The sequence below is a fragment of the Dermacentor variabilis genome, chromosome 5 (assembly GCF_050947875.1).
Source record: "Dermacentor variabilis isolate Ectoservices chromosome 5, ASM5094787v1, whole genome shotgun sequence".
Taxonomy (NCBI): Eukaryota; Metazoa; Arthropoda; class Arachnida; order Ixodida; family Ixodidae; genus Dermacentor; species Dermacentor variabilis.
In genome coordinates, this window is record NC_134572.1 from 167,678,986 (window position 1) to 167,703,671 (window position 24,686).

Genomic DNA, 24,686 nt, shown 5'->3' on the forward strand with positions numbered 1-24,686 from the left:
TATTGGTCTTATTCATCCAGCAACGCTTCATTATTTGGCGTCCTGATTGTCTTGCCCCGTGTACCCGCACACAGCCAAGCCTGCCGCCCATGCTATGGTGATGACCTAGTTACTGAGGACTTATTGAGAGTTATTGTGCAAACGTTGTAATACAATCTTGTGAATTTTGGGTTAGCAAGCACTGTGATCACGTTGTCAAATATGTTTTAGTTCTATTGTTCGCAAGTTATGTCACATTGTACCTAGTAGCATTGCTCGTAGAAAAAATACACGCATCATAGATGACGCTTTTTGGCAGTGAAAATACGATGTATCTCTGCATTGCTTGAATGCTAATTGCATTAGCGTCAGCAGTCATGAGCTTTGTATCGTCGGAAATTTAATGCACTTGACACTCTGTAGGAACTTCACCCAGTGGTGGTATGTCTATTTGTATCTATTTACGAGGATGCATGTACGTCCGTGCTTAAGGTGGTTCTCGTCAACATTGGTCACTGGGTAATCTATCGTCAAATGGGTAGAACATTGGACTGATGTGATGAAGGAACCCAGTTCGAGACCAAATGTCGTACCAACTTGGGTCATTGTCTGTATAACACATGGCATGTGCCGCTCTTAAACGAACCCTTCTGACGCCTACTTTGGTCGCGGTGCAAGGGCCGTTATTTAATGAACCTCTTTGAAGGGAACTTTGGTACGTGCCGCTGTGTATTACCCAACCTAAATGAGAAAAACAATCTCTTACATTTCTTCGGTGCTACTCGGAAGCAAACCAACGTCAGAGATATTGAATCTTGTTTCAATGTATTGTTACTGGGACAAGCATAGCTGTAATGAAGTTTTTAATTGCTGAGCCAATGTGCGTCGAAGCGCGTTAGTTCCAAATCTTTCTCGTTATCGTCGAGAACACAATCCAAGACCTCTTGGAGTCTGGACACACACGCATACATACATACATACATACATACATACATACATACATACATACATACATACATACATACATACATACATACATACATACATACATACATACATACATACATACATACATACATACATACATACATACATACATACATACATACATACATACATACATACATACATACATACATACATACATACATACAGTCTGAATTTGAATTCCTTTTTCACCTGCAACCTCACTCCCCTCTTTTAATGCACATGAATTCCGGTAATTGCGCCAATCTGTGACATTATGTCCTGCAGATATTTTATTGTGTACAAAGAAGAAGGATATCAGGAATTTTGATATAAATTAAAGTGACGTAGATGGCAACACAAGCATAATTTTAGCTCTGAGTGAGCAGCATAGCACGCACGTGTTTAAAGCTGTGACTAAATAAGTAAACAATTAAATATGATGTTAATCTCTGGGCAGCACAATACACAATTTATTGCATTTCTTCAAACAATGCTCGAAGGCCCTGAGCTATCGACTTGTTCAGTGATCAAATAAGCACTGCCGCGAAGCTATACCTATTTCAATGTCGTTATGACATTATGCTTCCCTGAGCAATCTGTAGAGTCTATAGATTTTGGTATTGATACCTACCCTGCTACGCTGACAAAACACACATGAAAATGCTGCGACCCAAGCCAATAAAACTGTATATGTTCCGGCTTTAGCACTTTTCCCGTCAAAATAAATAGTACCATAATAGGAAAAGTAGGGAAAGCAGAAGAAACGCAATTTAAGCGGTTTCTTCTGTCTTACTTCCATATCAGCACTGCTGTCACTCTGCATTCACGTGTAGTAGTCAATCTCAATGGCGTTGCTTCTTGTTCCTTCTTCGTCGACGTCATCGAACACTGCAGGCTGTTCTGTTTCCTCGTATGCGTTGTCGGCTTTTGATTGCTCTTCAGCCACCGCTTTACCGGCGGAGCTTTCGGGCTCAAGCGTCGGCTCGGCGACCTTAGAACCTTGCTCCGCTGCGTCGGTGGGAGCCGGCTCAAATTGAGCAGTCCCAGACGGCCCTCCGCTTGCCTGATGTATTGCGTCCTGATTGTGGGCATTTGGCTCACTGGTACTTGCGTCGTCTTGGTGGCTGAGCGCAGTATCGGAACCTATTTCAGTTGTATTGCCTTTGTGTTCAAGCGGCTCAGGTGCCTTTTCTGACACTGGAGGCTCAGTTTCAGCTCGACTCGTAGGCTCAACGTCATCCTCTGTATCGGAGGCAACTTCTGGATGTTTTGTTTCTATCGATTTGACCGTCTGAATTGCCTTAATCTCATCCGATTGTCCTGCTGGGGCTTCTTCTGACCTAGCTTCTACTGGAGCCTCATTGGCTGAAGGCGAGTGCTCAACAGTGCCGTCTGCTGCTTCTGGTTGAAGTAGCTCGGCCTCAGGTGCTGGTTGTGGTTCCTGAGTTACTTCTGTAAGCTGTGGCTGGGCGTCGGCTGATTTAGGCGTTGCTTGCTTTTCAGATTGGTCGAGCTCTGTAGAAGATTCTACGCGCTCTTGAGTTAGCTGTACCATGTCGGTACCCGAAGCATCTGAATTGGGTGAAGCTTCATCTAGAACAGACAGAGGTTGTTGCGTAGGTCGCAGCTGTGGTTTAATTTCACTTTGCTCAGCCTTGTCCTCAAAGGGCTGTTTTGTGATTATTTGTTCTGGATCAGGCACAGACTGCTCTGACTGAGGTGAAAGTATGGCTTCGTTTTTTGTAGTGTCTGATTCTACTGTCTTTCCTGTGGATTCATACGCAGATTGTAATGGTTCATGTAAAGGCTGCGCTATCTCGGTGGTCTGATCCTGTTGCTCGGGCCCACGTGCAGGTTGTTGCCCTTGGACGGTCTCGGAAGGCTTACGCACAATCCCAACTGGCTCTTCCACGGCTTCTGCCTCAAGTTGAGGGGCTACTGCAGTAGGCTCCGGGGCTGCTTCAGCTAACTCCTGTGCTGGCTCCACAGTTTGCTCGGCTGTTTCCTCTGCCGTGTCGTGCACTACTTCAGATGGTTCATTTGGTTGTTGTGTTTGAGATTGTGCTGGTTCCTCTGTGGATTCTGGGACTCCTTCGTGTCCAAATTCAGTAGATGTGGGCTGAAAATCATCCGATTGCCGTACTGTCTCTGCTGCTGCTTGTCCATCAGTGGGTTGTGGTTCTGGTTGAAGTGTCGCAGCGGCCAATTTTTCGGAAGACGCTTGTTCTTGCTCGCCTGCAGGCTCAACATGCTGAACAGCGGTCTCTGTGTCGATCTCACTCTCGGCTGGCTGTTCCGTTAGGTGCCGCTCAGATTCAGTTGTGGGTGCATTTGGTTCAGCCACAGGTGCCTCTTCATTTTTAGTTTGAATAGCCTCTCCATTAACTACTTTCTCACGTTCAGGTACGGCTTTCTCTTCTGAAGGCCGTGGCTCTGACTCAGGTGCGGACACAACCGACTGTAACGCACGTTCTGTAGTATGGTCAGTCTCATTCAGCTGTTGGGGATGCACTTCCCTCGTCGCATCACCTGACTCAGCTGGTAGAACCATATCCTGCCGTTCTGGCTGGCTTGGATCTCGTGTTGGACGTGGCTCTGGTTCAGGCGTGGAGTCTGTTCGTTCTATAGCGCGTCCGAATTCCTGTTCAGAATGAGCATTTATATCACGTTCAAGTTCAGGTTCGGCTTGGTCTTTTAAAGCCTGGGGCTCAGTTTCATGGTTGGATTCGGTTGGCTCCTGTGAAGGCTCTTGATTTGGCTCATCAATTGACTCAGCTGTGATTACTGTGTCCTGTATTCCCGGTTCTGTTGGGTTTCCTGCCGGCTGCAGCTCGAACCCAGGCGCTCCATTTGTTGGCTCAGAAACAGGTTCTAATTCACGCTCACTTTCATCAGACCTTTCGTTATCTTTTTGCTGATGTTGAGGTTCAGCTTGTTCTTGGGAAGTTTGTGGCTCTGGTGTACCAATAGATTCGAGCGGCTCCACCAAATCGTCTTTATTGACTTGTTCCTCGGAACGTGTTTGCAATGGCTCATCAATCGAATTAGATGGTACCACCATGTCCTGCGGGTCAGACTGGGCTCTCTCCTGAGCATGTTCTGTTTTCAGTTCAGGAGTGAGCACCCCTTCCTCTGACGTTGGCTCAGGCCCTGCTTCATGTTCGGACTTCGCTGCTTGCTCTGGAAGGAGATGCTCAGCTGCAGGTTGAAAGACGGAAAGATTATTCGCCACCGGTTCAGGGTACTGCTGGAGTTCAAAGCAGTTGGCTTGCTCCGGGTAATCGCATACTTGTAGTTCGTAGTTAAATTGCAATATTCCCGGACAAAGGAAGAGCAGTGGCGTGCCCTGCAAAAATAGAAAAAGAAAAACAGATTTAAGCGCTTGCGTTGCTGTATTGCTGAGTTGCTCACATTTGAAACGATGCACCGAACATATTCGGTGCCTCGAAGCAGCACATGACTTGCTACTTGTGAATCACATATTGTGTGAAAAAATATTGTTTGCAGGTTCAAGTTCTGTTTTATTTGCGTTACAACTTTGCGTTACAACGTATTTGCGTTACAACGCGAGCTGCCAGCTGTTGCAGGTGTTGCCTTCATGCTAGAGGCAATGTCTTGGCTTCAGTTCGCTTAAGATGAAATGTGATAAGTTGGTATTTTCGCGTTTAACAACCAACCATGACGAGTTTGCTCTCGCTTGAGAGCAGAGCTAGCAGATAATGTTTCAGGCGTATGTATGCTTTCATCAATATGTGCGCGCGTAGTTGCTGAGGTGACCGTTTCCGCTGTTGGGAGACATCCTATTATCTCTGATGTGCACCTATGTTTTTGCACGCCTATGCAAAATTTTAATTTTCTTGGCGGTGAACGGCATAAGAAATGCTTCATTAGCGACAGTAGGTAACCATGCCGTAGTAGCGAAACTTCTAGAACAACGACCATGATTCCTAGCCGACCAAGACACGGAACAATAGAGAATCTGTTTGTTTATATAGATGGTATTCAGATCGCAATTATATTAAATCTGAAAGACAAAGGCATCCACTACTTAATAGAATTGGATGGATGTCCTGCCCTTTATTTATTTATTTGTTGGGTCTCTTGAGGTGACCGAGTGGTTATGACAGTTAGCTGCTTAGCATGATGTTGCGGGTTTGATTAATGGTAGAATGCCGCATTCGGCTACGTACAGCGCGTAACAACAGTGTTGCATTGAGATTTCTGTGCACATTGAAAATACTAGGCAGTCACAATGATTCCAGAGTCCTCCACTACCATGTTTCGTAAGCGCTTCAGTATTCCGGAGCAATAAATATCATCAGCTAAATTATTGACTATTACATACCTTGCCCACATCTTTAAAACATAAACACTGGTCTCGAAAACTACGACTGCCGTTTCTCACATTTCCGACTCTAAAACAGGAATATAGGTAAAGTCTCGTGCGACTTTTTAAAGGGCCATCACAGGCGGTTTTTTAGCATAAATTATGCGTCGCATGTTAAACCGTATGCGTCCAACAACAAGCTGCCAAACCTCAAGTGCATTCGGTGCGGTAGAAAATTTGTAGTCGAATTTCTTAATCTTGCAGCTGAAGTGACTGATGACGACATGAATTGGCAGCCCCAGAGATGACTCTACTTCACCATATAGCAATCTAGGGGATGAACGAAATTGAAAGTTAGACATAATAAAAATATTCAAGTTTAATAATAAACCGAGCAGCATGTTCCAAAGTCACACAGGCAATTGTTAGGTAGATTTGGTTTATGGTCTGTGTTGTTTAATTTCACTTTTTTAACAAGTGAACATTATTTGACTTTTGAGTCCGTGGTGACGGAGAGATTCTCTTCGCAGTTTCTTGCACTTTTTTTCAACAGTAATAAAAAACAATTCACTTTCTTCAGTATCTGTGGCGCGGTAATGGAAAATGCTTCATTTCATAAATCTCTAGCACCACTGTCTGCGAGTGAAAAGATGCATTCTTTTATGTGAACCGCAATATTTCGCAAGTGCTCCGACGAAGCAAATCGATTAGCTGAGATTTGTGCTTTAATGTCCGAACCATGCTGCGTACAGCACCTGCCCGAAAATGCAAACAAAATGCGCTACTTTTTTCTGTAGGGCAGCTGAATAGGCTGATTTTCAGAGAGATTGTCACCACCAAGCAACAACCTACTTTGACCAGTGCGCTCAAATGAAAGCGGTATTGCGAGCTGCTACTTTGTTTTCGTGGATCGCGGCACACGACCGCAATATTGGGAGCATCCGGGCCATAAATGCCAACCCAGGAAAATGTTTTCTTGCACAAAAGAGTTGGGAAGAAAAGGCAGAATTTCTCTTTTTCTTCTTCCTTTATTTAAAACATCTCTTTCTTTAGAAATATGACTACAGATGTACATGAGCGCCTAACCAAAGGGCAACCAACTCGCGGTCCACGTTGGCCCTTTGTAAAATCTTATAGCCTACAAGCACTTATCTTACCATATCACTCTGCCAGCAGAAAGTGCACAAACACCTTTTCTTTTACGAAGCCACGTATTATTTTTTTACGAGCTGTACGCCTACGCAGCATTCTGCTAACAAAGTTTTAAACGATAGAAGCCATATGCTTACAGCAGACCATAGCTTTCCGCGAACTGGTTGCGACTCCATAATAACGCATAGATTTCGTTATTAGAGAGTTTAAGGAGAGGAATGCGTTGGGGCCCCCTAGCGCTTGGGGCCACGGTGCTGCGCATGGTCAGACCCTACTGCGCATGCGCAGTACCATCGCCCCAAGTGCCACTGGGCCCCAACGTTGGCGTCCCCCTAATCTGAAACTCTCTATTTATTTCCCATTTCTCGCGTAGAGATACACATTTAAATGGTTCTCGGGACGTGTACTTATGTCGCGAGGAGCGTCAAGAAAGAAAGTTCCAGCTTGTTCTCTCTCCAGTTCTTTTTATTTCTCTCTCTCTTACTGCCACGGTGCCAACGCTGCAAACGGGTGGCGGCCGACGGGCGAGCCTGCCCGCTCGACGTACCCTCTTTCCCCACAGTGCACCACGTTCCCAGCAGGGCACTGTGGGATTGCCTGGAAAAAGGTGTATTGCTGGCATAATTCAAAGGCGACGCTCTTCTGCGCTGTTGAGTGCCACAGCATGCGGAGCAAAACGTGCAATATGCCATCACGAAATATTTCTAAGCAGACGACACAGCAGTGGCCCCTCATTTCCCGACGTCACAGTCATGCCAAAATGGCGGTCGCTGTTGGCCGGAGATGTTTAACGGTAGTGATTTCAAATTGAAATTTCGTGTTAAAATTTTAATTTAAACGAACGAACGTACGAACGAAAGAAGAAAGAAAGAAAGAACGAGCGCAGGTGAAGAAAGAACGGACGAAAGAACAAAGAAAGAAAAAATTAAATAAAAAACGAAGAAAGAAAGAAGGAAGGAACAAAGAAGGAACGAACGAAACAACAAAGCCAAAAATATAGAATAAACTAAACAATAAGAAACGAAATCATGAGGTAAAGAAAGAACGAGCGAAAGAGCGAACGAAAGACCGAAATAACGAAGAAAGAAAGAACGAAAGAACAAATAAATAAATAAATAAAGAACGAATGAACGATAGAACAAAGAAAGAAAGAAAGCGAAAAAGAGCGAACGAAAGAACAAGGAAAATAGAAGGAACGAACAACCGAAAGGACTAAGAAAGAAACAACGAACGAACGGCAAAGAAATAAAGAAAAAAGAACGAACGAAAGACCAAAGACAGAAAGAAAGAAAGAACGAAAGAACAAGGAAAGAATAAAGAAAGAACGAATGAAAGAACAAAAGAAGAAAGACAGAAAGAAATACCGAAAGAACAGAGAAAGAAAGAAAGAACGAATGAAAGAAGAAGGAAAGGTAAATTGAAGAACAAAGAAAGAAAGAAACACGGAAAGAAAGAGAGAACAAAAGAACCCTTAGGTAATGCATTACGTGCTCGCAGGTGTCGTTGAGGAGGTTGACCTACTGTGCCACACGTTTACTTCACACTGTGGCTTGGAAAAAATCTGGCTCCTCCGATCCCTTATGTAAATGGATTACCCCGTGTGCCGCTGGCTTTTGCCTTTACGTCTTACAGGAGTATACCATGCTTCCGAACTTGTATATAATGCGGCGCAGGAGTTTAACGCCTAAAAAAAAAACTAAATGAGGCTTGTCCTCTAGGGTCCATCTATCTTGGCGGCGCTGCTTCACCTTTAAATATATAGTGTGGCATTATTCTTCTCTAACACTGGAAAAATGATAATGATAAGTTCGTAAGACTTTAGTTTTTTTTGTTGTTACGTTTCTCAACAGGTCCCAAGAAAGGAACCTAAGATTGCGATGGCTGCAGCGGGCAGGGCAGTTCGTCGATGTAAGCAGCGTCATCGCATTGGCGGTGCAGTGCGAAATACGCGCTTTTATTCATCCATGCCTTTGATGACTTCTTTGACTAGGGTACGCATTTCAATTATGAAATTCGTTATTGCTCAGTCGTAGCGCGAGCTCTTGTGTGTTGTGTTGTCTCAGCGAAAGATATGGTGCGAATAAAAATTGCGCGTGGCCCTGTTTAACGTCATATACTTGTCTGTATGACATCAAGTCGTTCTTGGTCATAAAACGAGTTGCCTTTCTGCTCTTGGATCGTTGTCGCTCGTCTGCGTTAGTTCATCTGGCGACGAGGATAGGATCGCCGTGACCTGGCCTACTGAACACCATCAACGAGGATTCGGCGGCTCACTGAGGCCACGCTGCTACCGGAGGTGTCGCTACCATAAGCCAGCGAGGACTCGCATGTCAAACAAGTAACACGTTTACTTCACCTACCAAGCAATGTCCAGGCTCGGCAGACTAGACGCGTACGCCCCGAAGATAAAAACTTCGAAACCTATGTCGAAGGGATTGAGGATTACGTCAGGGTAAACGAAAAAGCTGAAGAGATGAAACTGCCGGTTTTCGTGACAGTAATTGGTGGAGAAGCATATGCAATTCCCAAGAGCTTTTTTGTTCCATTGCTGTCAGGAGATAAAACCGTCGCCGAAGTAATTGAGCTCTTGTAAAGCGATTACACCTCGAGGACGTCTGTAATTGCTGAGAGGTGCAAATTCAACCGTCGAGTGCACCTCCACCATGAAAGTGTCGAAGACTTCGTAGAAGAGTTGAAGCACCTAGCCTGGAAATGTAACTCCGGAGAATTTCTCTTCGCCGCCCTGCACGACAGATTGACAGCTCGGATTCAGAGTGAAGAAACGCAGAATGCATTGTTCAATGCTGGTGCGCTCCCATTTGAAAGGGCATGCACAATAGCTCTTGCCTGTGAAGCAAACAGCCGCAATGCAAGCGGGAAGCTGGGTGGGGAGGGTAAACGCAGTGAAAATGAAAACTAACAATCATCAGCGCAGCGACCGTGACCCAGCGCAGCCTAAATGTTCGGCGCGAAGCAAGGCCAAGAAACAAAAATATTATCACGTTAGAAAAACACACGCGTCAGAATATTGCTGGTGTAAGAGCTGTTCGTGCAAGCTGTGTTCAAAAGTTGGACATATTCAAAACATGTGCCGAACGAGCAAAAGTGAGTCGAAGGCACATGCAGTAATGAAATCATCAGAGGAAGACGTGCACACCTAGTACAACTGCGCAGTCTATACATCGGTGCAGAACGCCTATGTAGTGACTGTAAACGTGAAATGCCAGGAAGTGTAGATGCACGTGGACACAAGGGCCGCAGTGACAGTTGTACCTGAGAGTGTGTACAGAAAGCTTTCGCGCGCACATTGTGAACCGACTCGGATTGTTCTGAAAACGTACACAGGCGAGAAAAAGGATGTCGTAGGGCAATGCAATGCAATGTAACCGTGACCTGTGAAAGGCAGAGTGCTTTTCTACCAACCTTTGTTGTCAAATAACGTGAAAGCGTTATTTGTATTGCTGGGATGAAGCTGGCTTAATAAGCTTCGGCTGAACTGCAAACCACGTTGAGGTGTATGCAGCGAGATACAGTAGATAAGATTCGCGCTAATGTTCCAAGCGGCTTTTCGCAATCGCTTGGTGCTATCAGTGCGAGGCACAAATTGTTTTGCAGCCGGGTTGTACGCCGGGATTTCGCAAAGCATGCCCGCTTCCCTTTTCTTTGCGTGATGAAGCGGGAAAACGCCTCGCTGAGCTTGAAAGCCAAGGCATGGTCACTCCAGTGAGTAGAAGCGACTGGGCAACTCTGCTTGTTTTGGTCCCAAAGAAGCAAGGTGATCAAATACGTCTCTGTGGTGATTACAGTATCATTGCAAATCCTATACTGAAAATAAACCACCGCCAGCTACCACAATTAGAAGACAAGTTTAGTTATTTGTGGAGGCCCAATATTTCGTCTTAGATATGTCATCGGCATACGAACAAGTGGTACTGAGCCAAGAATCAAGACTGATTCTGACAGTTAACACGTATAACGCTTTTTTTTTCAATATAACAGACTTCCTTATGGAGTAGCCAGTCCCCCTGCTTTGTTCCAGTGTGTGATGGATAAAGTTATGCATGGTATTCCAAATGTTGGTTGTTACATTGATGATGTCGTAATTGCAAGCCAGAACATGGACAATTTCCAAGAAAAATCGCTCGAGTGGGTGCTATGCAACCTTTCATAGCAGAACATTAGGTTAACGGTAGAAAATGGAAGCTGTTCCAAGGTTCTGTCTCAAAGCTTGGGCACAGCGTCAACACCGATGGCATCCACCCGACACAAGAGAAAATGAAGGCCATCCTATACACTCTTGAGCCAACAAATGTAACCCAATTGAGACAATTAATAGTTAGCGCTGCTCAATTTCTACAGCAAATGTATGAAGGATGTGTCATCTTTAGCAGAAAGAATGTACACCTTTGCAATCTTTTTACATTATAACGCGAGCGTCAACCGCACGGCGTGTCAGTGGTCTTGTAGCGACGAGGGACGACGGGATTGGCAGGTTTACGTGAGGTCGTTCAAGGCGAATTCTAGGTCGAATGTATTCTGCGGCGCTGTTCGCTTTGGGAGGTGCCCCTCGCCGCTACAAGGGCACTGACACGCCATGCGGTTGACGCCCGCGCGATATTGTTAAAAAAATTAGAGAGGTGTACAGATTGTTACGTAAGGTAGAGCATTGAGTGTGGACGAGCACTTTTGTAATGCTTTCAAAGCGACTAGGCATCTGCTTGTAAATAGCCGCGGTCTTACCTACTGCGATGCACGCAAGTCGCTCGGGTTGCAATGCGACGCGTCAACGTCGCGTTGGAGCGGTTACTTCTCACGCGCCGCCGAACGGAGAAGAGCCTCCGCTAGCTTTTGCTTAGCCAACTCTGACGTCATATGAGAAAAATTAAGCGAAAGAGAGGCCCTAGCACTTATGTTTGGACCTAAAACGTTCCAGAACTTTGTGGCCGATGGAAAGTTTACGTTGTACACGGGCCATCAGCCACTCGTAAGCATCTTTGGACAAAAAAAAAAGCAAGCCCGTGGAAAGCAGCTGCCAAACTGTAAAGATTGAAAGATAGCTCTTGATAAAATGTTAGCAGTGGCGATCGCCCTCGCTCGCTCAGATCGTTCGCAAAGGGACACGGTTGTGGTCACGGACTCCCGGGAGACATGTCACATGTTTCTCAAGAGGAACGTGGCTGTCGCTAGCTTTGCGATAATTCCCAAGTATTTCAACCACCGTCATCGCCCACTCTGGTGCCCGGGACACGCGGGGGTGCAAGGTAACGAACAGGCTGGCGCGTTAGCTCGACGATGCACCAGCCGAGCGATGGCGCCCTCTTCTGGCCCCAAGCACTCGTACTATCCCTCTCAAAATCCCATCAATTTAAATGCCGAAGACATCTTTGCTCATCAGGGCGGAGTCCGAAGAAAATACGCGCCACCTCACCCACAACTTAACCGGGAAGAGGCGGCCGATTGGCGCAAAATGCAGACTGGGGTATTCTCTTATATAAAATTGCTATGCAAAAAAGAGGTGAGGCGTGCAGACAGGACACAAGAGTAGAGAAGTGGACATAACTTCTCATGTCCACTTGAAGTGGACAAATTTTATCAAATTTTACAAATTACAAATTTTATCACTCACTACTTCATCAGACCGACATCACGCCTGCGCATCGCACTTCATCCCGTCATGGCCATTCAAAGGCTGTTTATCCCCCTCCAGCTCGCACCTCCGCTCATCTTAACTCTTTCTTCATTCAAACAGCGAAAGACTGGAATCATCTACCTTCTGAAGCGGTGCACCACTCCAGTCATTCATCGTTCAAGGCATTTATTGAAAATATTATGTAAATATGCCCACCCCTCATGTAAAACCCCAAATGGGGTATTTGAGGTACCAATAAATAAATAAATAAAAAAAAGTGGACATCAATGCCGGCGTTCATGTTGTCCACTTCTTCACTCTTGTGTCCTGTCTGCACGCCTCACCACTTTTTTGCATAATGAATCCTTACCAACTAGCTCAGCTTTCTGTAGTTCTAAAATTGCTAAACACATTGTATCCCTCTCGCTATAGGGCCAGCTCCCCTTGATGCGGTGACATACCCACCCTAACATATGTAACCTGGCAGTGCGCTAATCGCCCTCATAGGCCAAGTAACATTAAAGCAATGGAGCAGTGGGAGGAACAGCTCGCCCATTCCGACGTCGCAGGACAAGCGTCCTTAATTGGCGAGGTCAGGCAGGAGGCAGAGGCCAGCGGGGCCCTGGACTGGAAGGCTCCGACCACCCCTCCCTAAAATCTCTTCCTGCCAAATATATATATATATATATATATATATATATATATATATATATATATATATATATATATATATATATATATATATATATATATATATATTGTCCTTGATATTTTCAGCGTACCAGTATACGCATAATTACCGTAAAGGAGCTGAAATCGAAGTGGCTGATACTCTGACTAGTCTACCCTAATCATCTTGTCCCAAATCTGAGAGTTCTGATTGCCTTTCCGTATTCGAAAGCACTCCGTTGAACTCTTCTCACGTAGAGAAGGCCACAGCACGCAATCGCAAACTGTGCAGAGCCGTAGAGTACGCGCCATATGGCTGGCGTTCAGAGGCGCTTAAGAAACTTCAGCTATACTACTTCAGACAATTTTAAGAAAAAAACTGCCTGGAGAAGACGTGGACGAGCTAGCGATAAAAGACAAGAACGACGAACGCCCGTGTCTGTCATTTTTTTAACTAGCTCGATTACGTCATTTTCGCGCAGTTTTTTTAAAGATGGAACCACACCAACTCGTGCAGCTTTCAGTTTTGGAGAACTACGTTAGAAGTTTAGAGCTATCGCTCGAGCAAGGCTCTGTCACGTGGGGCACAAGGGTGATCGTACCCGATGCATTGCAGTCGGCTGTATTGTCTTTGCTACATGAGGACAACCTAGGCACCTCAAACACGAAAATGCTGGCTAGAAGCTTCATTTGGTGGCCATATTTCGATAATGCAATAGGAGGTTACGTACGAAACTGTCGGGTTTGTGAAGTCGTTCGACCGGCCGCGCAGCCTGTACCACTACACCCTTGACCTTATCCGTCCTAGTCTTAGTTGATGCCTATTCTAATTGGATTGAAGTCTGGCTACGGACCTCAACCGCCACAAGCCGAATTATTTCAAAACTTCGCAGTGTCTTCGCGGCTTACGGATTTCCCGACACAATTGTGAATACTAATGGGTCTCAATTTGTATCGCAGGACTCCGAGAACTTCTTGGCTAAAAACAACGCAAAACATAGAAAAACGCCGCCCTATCTGCTTATTTTGAACGGGACCGCCGAACGTCCATTGCAAATCGCGAAACCAGCATTGCTGAAACAGCTGATATCAGATGTCTCGCAAAACAAAGAATCGGTGTAAGCAGGATAAGACAGCTTTTTAGTGAGGTATCGAAACACTCCTCATAGTGTGAGAGGAAGCACTCCTGCACAGCTATTCTTAAAGAGGCAACCGAAGACCAAATTGTCATATCTCAAACCGGATTTTCAGCAAGATATCTTCAAAGAACAGCTGAACAGCAAGCGGCAGAAAGATAAGGACGAGGTACTGAGTGTGGATTCCTAGTCGGTGACAAAGTGTTTATTAAATGTGTTCGCGGTGAAAATGCGGCTTGGGAAGATGGCGTAGTCCCCCACAATGTATGGCGGGTGAAATACGATTTGTGCATGCTGACCATTTGCGTCATGCTTTTGCGAGACCTGTTTCAGCTCAGCTATTGCACCTACTTCCCGAAACGATGCGCCAGGCCGAGCCACAACAACCGGTCACCAGATTAAGATCCCGTAGTTGCCCCTACAAGACTCCTGATGGACGCCACAAGACCCATGGAATCTCGATTGCGGAACCCTATTTCAGGGTCCAACTTCTCTGGCTTCGGTCGCGGTTGGTGCCATTCTACGAGAATGGCACCAACCGCGACTTCACACAAGGACGCCACCCCACCAGAGCAGAGCACAGCGATCCCAACAATCCCGAAGTCGTGCATCGACGAAGCGGCCATGCGTGACGTCTGCCCGATAGTTTGGACATTAGGCATTTAGAAACTGAAGTACGTACTTAATCTACATAGGAAGGAACGTCATAGCACAAGCTCTTGTGTGTCGTGTTGTCTTTTCGATCGATATGACTAGCACAAGGGACATAAGAGTGCATTCGTGGCCCAACGGTTAGAACAAGGGGTGGCTGTGGTAGGAGTCAAGCTTGAATGCCACCGCTCAACACTTGAGTTTCCTTTATATTGAAGAAGCCTGAAACGAGGCGAGACAGCCACCTCCCTGCCTACTCACCGCAGAGTGCCGGAAGCCAGAGAAACAGTGCTTGGAAATGTTTTATTAAGTTGGTGTTCCCTTTAGGAGGAAACAACTTTGTATGCTGCATACTGTATCAAAAGTTTCCCAAGGAACTGCGCTTTCTGGAAAGCTTGATCAAAAATTTTCCCACAATGTCGTCAACAACAATGCAGGTGCAAGAACGATGAGCCCATGAAAAGACGGCGGACTAGCTATAACCATGATGCCATCAGTCAGTCGTGCCGGGTTTGCGCGTGACATGCTTACTTAAGCGCTTTCTAAACTGGCGGATTTCAGCACGCTCTAGACAGCGCGCATGAGGACTCTACAAATTCAATCGACGTAGTGTCACAAGGACTTCAGAAGATATTCTGTCTGTGATATATTGTCATACTTTTTCACGATAAATGCGTAAAACTGTTCTCACTGCTGCCGAAGAACCATCTTGAAATATTTGTATAGCCGAGCACAGAGCTATCAAGCGGATACTGTTTAATTTTAATTGATCTTTTGAGTGAGCCCTGTTGTCTTCGTAATAGCCTGTTTTCATTGGGCGAACGAATTATCTTTTGTATCTTCTCCACAGCCGCAATCTTGAGACAGCGACATATCGGGTCACTTCGTCTTTGTCACTCACTTTACCACCCACCGTACACAGCGAACTTCAAGTTAAACAAAATACAGCTGAGAATGGTAAGGTTGTACCAAATAAGTTAACAACAATTCGCACATGGCCTCTGTGTCATTTCTGACGTAATCGCCAGCAGTACTCTCTTCATAGAGATCGTTTATCATGCACACAGAATCTCAATGTACGCGCACAGATGTGAGCTTGAACCAATCTTTTCTGTTTTCTTCTGATTCATTTTCAGCGGACTTAGACTTTGCGCATGTGTATTGGTGCACTCTAGTCTGTGCAGCGTGCAAGGATTCTTTTACTTTTTTTGTGAAGAGATTGTATTGATATCGTGGTCATTCGTCCTATAATACCTGCATGTTTATGGGTTTCTGTATGGCGAGCTGGTTATGCATGGAGCATAGAAGGTTCTGCTTTTCTTGTGTAGTGCTTAATTACCTCAGTATTTTCCAATGTTTGTTTCATTCTTCCTGCTGTTCGCTGGAGTTTATTTCAGTTTTACTTGACATGATTGTTGGACACCCAGCCCTTGGGTGCCTCTTTCTCTGAGATAGAACCCTTTATTAGACATAAATGAACTGCATGCAACCGTGGCTGCCTTCTTATTTTGAATTACTGGACGCGACATCTTTTGGGGCATAGCATTTGACTCGGAGTTCCTACCTGTGCGCAAATGTAGAATGTAGAACAGTTGAAAGGATTCGGCAGTATCGTGACTGTGTCATGAACGTCATCCACAGGAGGACAGCCAAGGAAGTACTCGCCGTTACTTGCTGGGCAGATGGCGAAAGTTATCGCCACCAGCACAGCGGTATAAACGCCGTTTGTCCTGCAAGAAAACATGCGCGATAAGTTGCACCTATAGTGCGTGACTAAGCATGCGAGCGAAGCTTAGGGCACTCAGCTGACCAGCTTGGCTTGCCCAGCAATGACAATACATTCTTATATGGTAATCAAAGCTACAATTTTGGCGCCCGAAGGCCACTTGTCTGCTCGTGGCCATGTTCAGAAGCCTCCAAACAAACCGTCCTTGAGGGAGACTCATGAACAACATAATATGAAACACCAATGCAGATGACTTCCTCAGCACTCTCAATATGACAGTCACTATTTTGAAACGAAGCATGCCTATACAGGGTGTTTCCGCGGACGCTTTCAAAATTAAAAAAGATTGCCTGCTGAAGATAGCAGAATTCTGCCCCATGAAATTTTCTACTCAAAGGGGCTGACATTACTTCAACAAGAAATTGAAACGAATATTCGAGTACCTAAGAAAAAATTGCTAATTAAGCTGCTGATTACCTTATGGAACACATTGCAAATTACAAATTCTGGGGGCCGGAGACTGCAAGGCACATTCGCTTGAAAATAATTGTGTGGATTGCACCGTTTACGAGATATGCGCCATCAAATTTGCGGTAGAAATGCAGTCTTGCTCAAATTTCATAACAAAACGTTGTTTTATGAATTGAACCACAAAAGTAACCAAGGCCCCAAAGTTGGGCAATTGATATCTCGAAACTGGTGGCATGCTGAGAATTTGTTCAAATGGGATCCTCCTTGCGAACACCCCGGCTATAATTTCTAAGTTGCAATATGCGCCCGAAGGTAATTAGTGAAAAACTTAAGTGAAATTTAGTTCACTACTTGATCGTGCATTTCAAGTCTTTGTGCAGGCAGTGCCCGCCTCTTCGAGTAGACCAGCTGATGTACTAGAATTGTGCTATCTGCCAAAGGTTATTTCAATAGAAAAAGAATTGATGGTGTTTCCTGGAATACCCAGTACATATCTCATGTCAAGCAATATTTTTGCAAAACATCTCGTGCCATGTTTAAACTGACCACTATCAGTTAACTTATGAATTCTATTAGTTTTTTGAACACACCTTTTTCCGCGACATCCATGACCAAACGCTCCGTAGAACTCAAGCCATAAGTTAGGACATAGAATACCATAAATGTTCTCACACGTTTGAATCAAAGACCGCAGTCGAAACTACATGATACTTAGTCATCCCCACCACAAAGCCCCGAACCACTCTCACATGTGCCATTATTATTGTTCGCCTCCCGAGTCATCCACTGCTCTGCGTGGAACCAAACATTGCACGACATGCCGCAGAAATATATATCGGACCTCCTTTCTAGTTGATCCCTCTCTAACTCCTTCCCATATGAAACTGGATGACATCTCTGCCGTTTACAAGAACCAGGAAACCTACGGCGGCACCTGTGCATGATCTCATTAGCTTCAGTATAATGAGAAGTTGCCTTATCACAACGTTAGCGCTAGTGTCACGCCTCTGCTACTATGTAACCCTTTGACGTGTTCGATTTTCTTTCTGCGATAAGCTCGGCTCTGTTATCTTAGCAGATCATTGTTTACCTCTCCAAGGCATTCCTAGGCTTCCCCAGCTCCTCTTCTTGCTCCTAATTTCAAATAAAGCAACGTCTACCCAAATTTAGTCGCCATGCAATGATGATTTAAAATGCGTACTCCTCCTTTTTTATTTAGCGGCTTTTATTTTCTATTGCCGTATTAGTTGTGTGTTCTTAGGTTTTCTTCAAATTTTTCTTCTTACCTGCGAGCTTTTCTTTCGTTAGTTTGTACTGGTATAATAGAAGACATCCTTGAATAGAGCTCTTTGGTGCACGGCTTGCGTATCCATGCCAAATGCGCTGAAACCAATTATTGCTCTGCAGCTTTCCTTCCCGTGATCTTAGGTCCGCGTTTGGGTTTTAAACAATACAAATGTTTTATACTGAATAAACAATTCACTACCAATCACAAAATTTTATTTCCTTGCACCCAGATAAACGTTAAATTCTAGAACATTTTTTAGGTCCACTTTATAACAATGCTTCTTCAGGCTTATTTTAATTTTATTTACATTTTTTATAAAGTGTTCAGTGCTCGGATATGAATTTAAATGTCTACCCATCTTTATTATCAACCTAAAATTTTGTAAGCTTATCCCAGACGTCCATTGAATACCAGTATAGATATTTCCTTACATCATCATACGTCTCTCACCACTATTCTGGTTCGTTTCTTGTTATTTTTCAGGTATCATCCCTGTAGATACGTTATAAAGTGGAAATATTTACACGTATCTTTCTAACGCTTTGATAACGGCTTGCCTGCTCTACTGCTGAAATGCCTAGTACCTGCAAAAGGATTGTTTTTGAGATTTGGGAAACCTTATAAAATTGTCTATATAGAATGGACTTCTTTATAATTTCAATATGGACGTGATATGTTGGTTAGCAATGATTGTCGCTGTCATTTTTTTCATAGTTGCCTTATGACATTATTGAAAAAAGCGCCTTTTTTGTACACGATGGCCGAAGTCCTAAAGGAGTAGTGTTTGGTGCGCAGGGTTTCTCTGAATGTCTAGCTCAGGTAACAGTGATATTATAAAACAATTATTTAGCGTAATTGTTGTGGATAATCGCTAACTGCGGTACAAATAAACAAAGCAGGTGTTTTTGCATTAGAATACGGCTAGAACATCCGACCATGTTAAACCTAGCACTTTGGAACTATGAACTGCATATATTTTCTGTCTCGACAAACTTGGTTGCGGCAGCCACTTCACCGTTTCTTCGCTCGAGCTTACCACTATCGCGTGTGAGCAGTGCAAGGAATATTAGATCACCTCCCTTACAGACTTGCTTTCTTGTTCATCAGCACCACCAACCACTCGCGCGCTCCTTCGTCAAGCTCACCATCTCGCCAATGCTGTACTACTGTACGCCAATACTTCACTTCACTTCACTTCACTTCACTCTATTACCTTAAAGGCCCCCAGGATTGGGGGTATTACATAAGGGGTGGGTAGCTATTAAAATAAATTATATACACAAGGGAAAGATGTTTAGGTACAAGTTTGCTCGCTGGTAAATATGTTAATTATACAGTTCAAAAACGTCGATGGGCAGGTGATTGCGGCGATGTCGTGTGGAAGGCCGTTCCAGTCCGAGGCTGAACGTGGGAAGAATGATGTGGCAAACGTGGTAGTGTGCGTACGTGGACGGGCGACTTGAAAGGGATGACCAATGCGGAGAGAAATGCGTGCAGGAGGGCTGATGTAGGGTGGATGATGAAGTGAGCTGTAAAAAAACCTATGAAATAAGTACATAGTAGCGATACGACGCCGACAAGTCAGGCTTGTTAAGCCGGATTCTGCTTTTAACGATGATATACTGACATTATATGAATAGCATGAATGGATGAATCTTGTGGCACGATTCTGCACTGATTCTAGACAGTTTGTTAGATATTTTTGGTTAGGGCTCCAGATGGCAGAGGCATATTCCAGCTTAGAGCGTACGAGTGACTTGTATGCAAGCAATCTTAGGTTTGGTGGCGCTAGACGTAGATGACGTTTTTTTTTTAGCAGATGATATCACTCTAGTGACATGCGCGTTCCAGGTTAGATCGTTAGACAACGTTACGCCTAGGTATTTGTAAGACTGTGTTAATGCTATCGTGACGTGCGAAATTGTATAAGGGAACAGGAGAGGATTACGTTTTCGATGAAATGACATGAGTTTGCATTTATCGGGGTTTAGTTCCATGAGCCATTGGTTACACCAGTCCTGGACGCAAGTTAAATCTCTTTGAAGAGTTAGTTGATCAGAGGGGTTACTGATTGTGCGATAGATAACACAGTCATCGGCAAAGATGCGAATGTTACAGGAGACCTGTGTTGGTAGGTCGTTAATATATATTAAAAATAGAAGGGGACCAAGAACTGATCCTTGCGGGACGCCTGATGTTACTGCAAGAGACCTAGAGGTCTCTTGCATACGGTACTATTGGCGAGGCATTGAGAGCGACGTTCAGAAGTTCGTTCGCTCTTGCCCCGATTGTCAGCGCCGACAATCTCCACCCCTTCTGTCTGCAATTTTTGACTTGCCCTACCCGGCCGTTTGGGCGCGTCGGCATTGATTTGTATGAGCCCTTTTGCCTGACATGGGCTAGAAACCGCTGGGCCATTGTGGCAGTCGACCGCTTCACGCAATACGCGAAAACTGCCGCGCTTCCAGCAGCTACAGCGTGCGATTTTGCCTCCTCCCTGCTTCATCGATTCATCCTGCGCCATGGCCCACCTGAGGAACTACTCAGTGATCGCGCACTTGTTTTCCTATCTGAAGTAGTTGAAGCCATTCTTAAAGAGTGCCACGTTGTTCATCGTACAACTACGTCGTACCATCCTCAAACCAATGGCCTTACGGGATACTTCAACCGTACGCTCGGCAACATGCTTGAGATGCACGTAGCCTCAATGTACGTCGTTCTGCCCTTCGTAACCTATGCGTAGAACACCGCTACGCAGAGCACCACCAGCTACTCAGAGCACCACCTACCACCACCGGTAGGAACCCGTCGCACACCATCGACACAATTCTGCCATACCGGCTCGATGCATCTGAGCGTGCGCCCATTTCTGCCACGGCAAGACATGCTGAAGAGTGTCGCGATCTCGCACGGGCCTTTACCTCCAATAACCAAGAGGAACACTCGCGCCCCAGAGGAACATACGCGGTGACGCCACCTCTGCAGCCACCTGCGTTCCTTGAGCGCTTGTGTGGCTTTCCGTTCCTTCCGCTGCACCTGGGCTCTCTTCAAAACTGCTGACCAAATATGAAGAGGGCCCTACCGTATCGTCGAGCGCGCCTCCTCCATTAACTATTTGATTGAACCCATTGAACCGTGCTCGGACATGCGCCATCGTGGACGCGACATTGTCAACGTTGATCGCCGCAAGCCGTACTATGACCTACTTGTAATGAGGAGCTGTTAGGTCGCCGGACGGCTATTATTTCGTTCCAGGGGGTAACCGTAGCGAAGAAGAGGAAGGTTAGAGTGGGTCAGTCTCTCCAGCGCTTTCTTGTGGGTCAAGCTCTCCAGCGCTTTTCCCGGGGAACACCGCTCATGCTTAAAGTCCGCGCCCTGCTCTCACGGTCGACCCAACCACTGGTGGCTAATAACCGCCTTTGCAATATATATATATATATATATATATATATATATATATATATATATATATATATATATATATATATATATATATATATATATATATATATTCACTTACTTAGGGAGGTAGAAGTTGTCAACCGGTAGTTCACGTATTCGCCTTGAAGTAAATTAGTTCTTTGGCTATGGAGCCCTTACAGTGGTATTAACGTAGCGCTTTCGCCGTATACGCACGTTCCATATCGTGCATTATTTAACATTATACTGAGATGTTGCGCAGTGAAAAGAGTAAAAGTCAAACGTAACACTCACATGCTTCCTCGTTACTTCTCAAGTCTCGTGTTGATGGTTCGCGGTCGGCAGCAGGATCTGCTCTTATTTGTCACCGCTGGCAAGAGCACCCATAAACGTGCGACCGTCGTACAGGATCCAGCAGATAAAGGAGGCCCCCACACCGGCCTCTTGCCTTTTCGACGCTCAATTCCGGAGGTTCGGGAAAGAGGCAGCAATTTGGCTGGCTTCTGTTGCTTTACGACTGCTAACGAGCAGCCTATAGCTGATAAAAAGTGCGGGGGGTTCTCACCGAGGAATGTGGGGGTGACGCCGGCCGGGCCGCGCACGACCACGTTTAGGGCCATGAAAGGTGGCACGTCACACGTCAGCAGGACGACGTTTACGGAATTATGCCGCCACGTAGTTTTTGTGACAAGCATCGGATTACGCTAAGTAGCGAACGTCTTATATAAGATGATCAGTGATCAAAATGCAGTTGCTTAAAGATGTTTGATCTCGTTTGGAAGCACTGTTCTCACGCTAGATAAACCAATGGGAAATGGCGTCTTTTTCCCCTTTGCGTTGTCCTCAAACGCAGTCTCTATTTATTGAATATTGAATCCTACGTGGTTTATCAGTGGCTATGGTGTTGGGCTGCTGAACACGAGGTCGCGAGATCGAATCCCGGCCACGGTGCCGCATTTCGATGGGGGCGAAATGCGAAAACACCCGTGTACTTAGACTTAGGTGCTCGTTAAAGAACCCCATGTGGTCAGAATTTCCAGGGTCCTCCACTACGGCGTACCTCATAATCAGAAAGGGGTTTTCGCACGTAAACCCCCATAATTAATTTTTTATTGCATATTGGCCAGAATGTTTACACTGGATAAATGAAGGTTTGTAATTTAAAAAGGAGAAAAGAACAATCGTTCAGTATACAACTGTGGAAGTGGCTGTTAGCAGGCAACGTTTCTAGCTTCTATATTGCGAAGCTTTCGGCTACATTCTTCGGGTTCTGATGCACTACTTCAATTTTCACTATTGTTTGGTGCCCTCACTATTTTTTCACATTAAGTTCTTCTAGGGATTAACGCAGGCCGTATGGTGAAAGCACAGAGGTTGTGTTCTTCGGTGACTTTTACACAATAACCTGCATGGTGGCGTCAGGTGATCTGGCTTCTGAATTTATGTTTTGCAGTACAACATAGAAAAATACGCTACATGGCAATACATTTCAGCTGATAGAACAGAGATAAAGTCCTCCAATGTACAAAGAAAACACGCTTACGTGACTTAAGTGCTTAAGGTTGATAAATCAGCCTGCTTAATTCCGTACTTTCTCGACACTTTCGACAAAGTATAGGCTCACCTAGGGCCCCAACCATGTTTAACTGTGTCTTTGTGCTGAACAATAGGAATCATCAATGTTTCTTGAAGCAGTTAGCTAACTTAATGTATTTATTTGAACTGTACATACACAGTATGTAAGTAGCTATTGGCCCAATAGCCGAAACTAGTGTAGGCTGTAGAACCACGTTCGTGTACGTTTTGCGGTTAATTAGCTTGATCCTTAATTATGTTAATGATAATTTTCTATATAGAAGACTTATAAGAAGAAAAAAAAAACGAAGGGACTAAATGCAAACTAGGTGATCGCCAGTTTGACCTTACATTGGAGGTAAAGGAAATGACTATCGAAAGCTTAGAAAGAAACCATGTGGCATAGAACATGTTTGAATTCTGTTTAGTGACTTTGCAAACATTCTATCTAAAGTTGTGTTAACCTTATCCAGAAACCGCATGTGCTAGAATTACCATGGGGAGGTTCGGCCTTTATTGTAGTTGCAAAAACACCTTTATCCCAATCTTCCTCGGGCTGCAGTGCTTAATCTGAGCCGAACAAGAAGTTTGGTTGCAATAGTTGTGGTAGTTGTCATATACAAAGAGGAAGTGAGCCTTGTGTGCAGCAGGCACTAGGGCGCTCAGCGGGACTGCAATCGATGACAGAACTCACTGCACTGCTAAAACAGCGGTAGTGCACGAAGTGCTAGCTGCGCCAGTGAAGAATGTCCAGGTAGGGTCTCAGAATTTTGTTTCGGGATTTCGGGAAGTACCCTGAGTTTTTCAACTGAAGAGAAAGCTGTAGCCCGGCACCAACTACGATGTAGTCGGTTCAAATATGTGTAAAATAAAGAAATGCGATTATGAGGCAACAGCTCGACTGAGTTGAAATATATATGCTGCATTCTGAGAGAGAAAGTTAAATTGTAGTGACTGTTGGAAGCGGAGTTTTGATTTACGATCTCTTATATGTTAGCAAAAATTCAGGAAATTGATACGTTTCAAGAAATAATAAGGATACAGTTTACACATTCGTTATTGTGCGATCAAAAAGCAGATACCGCATTTCTGTAAACTGCAACCGTTAGAACAAGGTATCGTGTACGAAATAACAGCTGACGTTAAATTCCTACACAGTTTGCACGCTTCCTGGAAAAAGTCCAACTCACAAATTACATGCGTACTTTATTGGGCTGTATATTAAACAATTTTTTTCTGCTTTCGATGTAACATTACGTGCGCTTTACAGAATTGTGATATCCCGTTACATTGCTGAATTATAATGTTGCAAACTTCAACATTGGCTTATGTGAAATTTTGTGACGTTTAATAAATCGAATTTAAGAACGCGACCGCCTCAATAGGGGTCAACTGTTGCTTCCTCGCAAAACAAATTCCTTCCTACAGCCGTTGAATTTCGATATTTCATTTTAAGTGCAACGTACCTAATCCAATTTGGTGCCATGGTTGCAGAGAAAAACGACCTACTGTCTTCCCGTGTATTTAGATTGAAGTCTTAAAGCTAAAGCGTCCTTTTAATGGGGTTCTAACCTTGGTGACTCCCTGTGGCAGCCCATGCAGGGACTCAACTCGAGAAGTGTGCGAAGCGCTCTCTCCCGCGGGGCCTCAGATCGGGCATCCCGCGCTGCCACGACGCACTCGCCCGCTACCTG

At 44.8% G+C, this 24,686-nt stretch overlaps 1 protein-coding gene across 1 annotated transcript; it reads right to left on the bottom strand.

Moving 5' to 3' along the window:
- Positions 1–1,394: 1,394 nt before the first annotated feature.
- LOC142583321 (uncharacterized) lies at positions 1,395–21,884 on the bottom strand. The gene is made up of 3 exons (XM_075693745.1): positions 21,712–21,884; positions 16,077–16,242; positions 1,395–4,294 (listed from the first exon to the last, which is right to left on the bottom strand). Coding segments are annotated over exons 1-3 (2,691 nt in total). The 5' UTR covers positions 21,714–21,884; the 3' UTR covers positions 1,395–1,771.
- Positions 21,885–24,686: the final 2,802 nt, after the last annotated feature.

Coding starts and splice junctions, on each gene's coding strand:
- LOC142583321 (XM_075693745.1), bottom strand. Junction 4,295..16,076: donor CATTCTACATTTGCGCACAG/GTAGGAACTCCG, acceptor CTATTTTTGCAG/GGCACGCCACTGCTCTTCCT.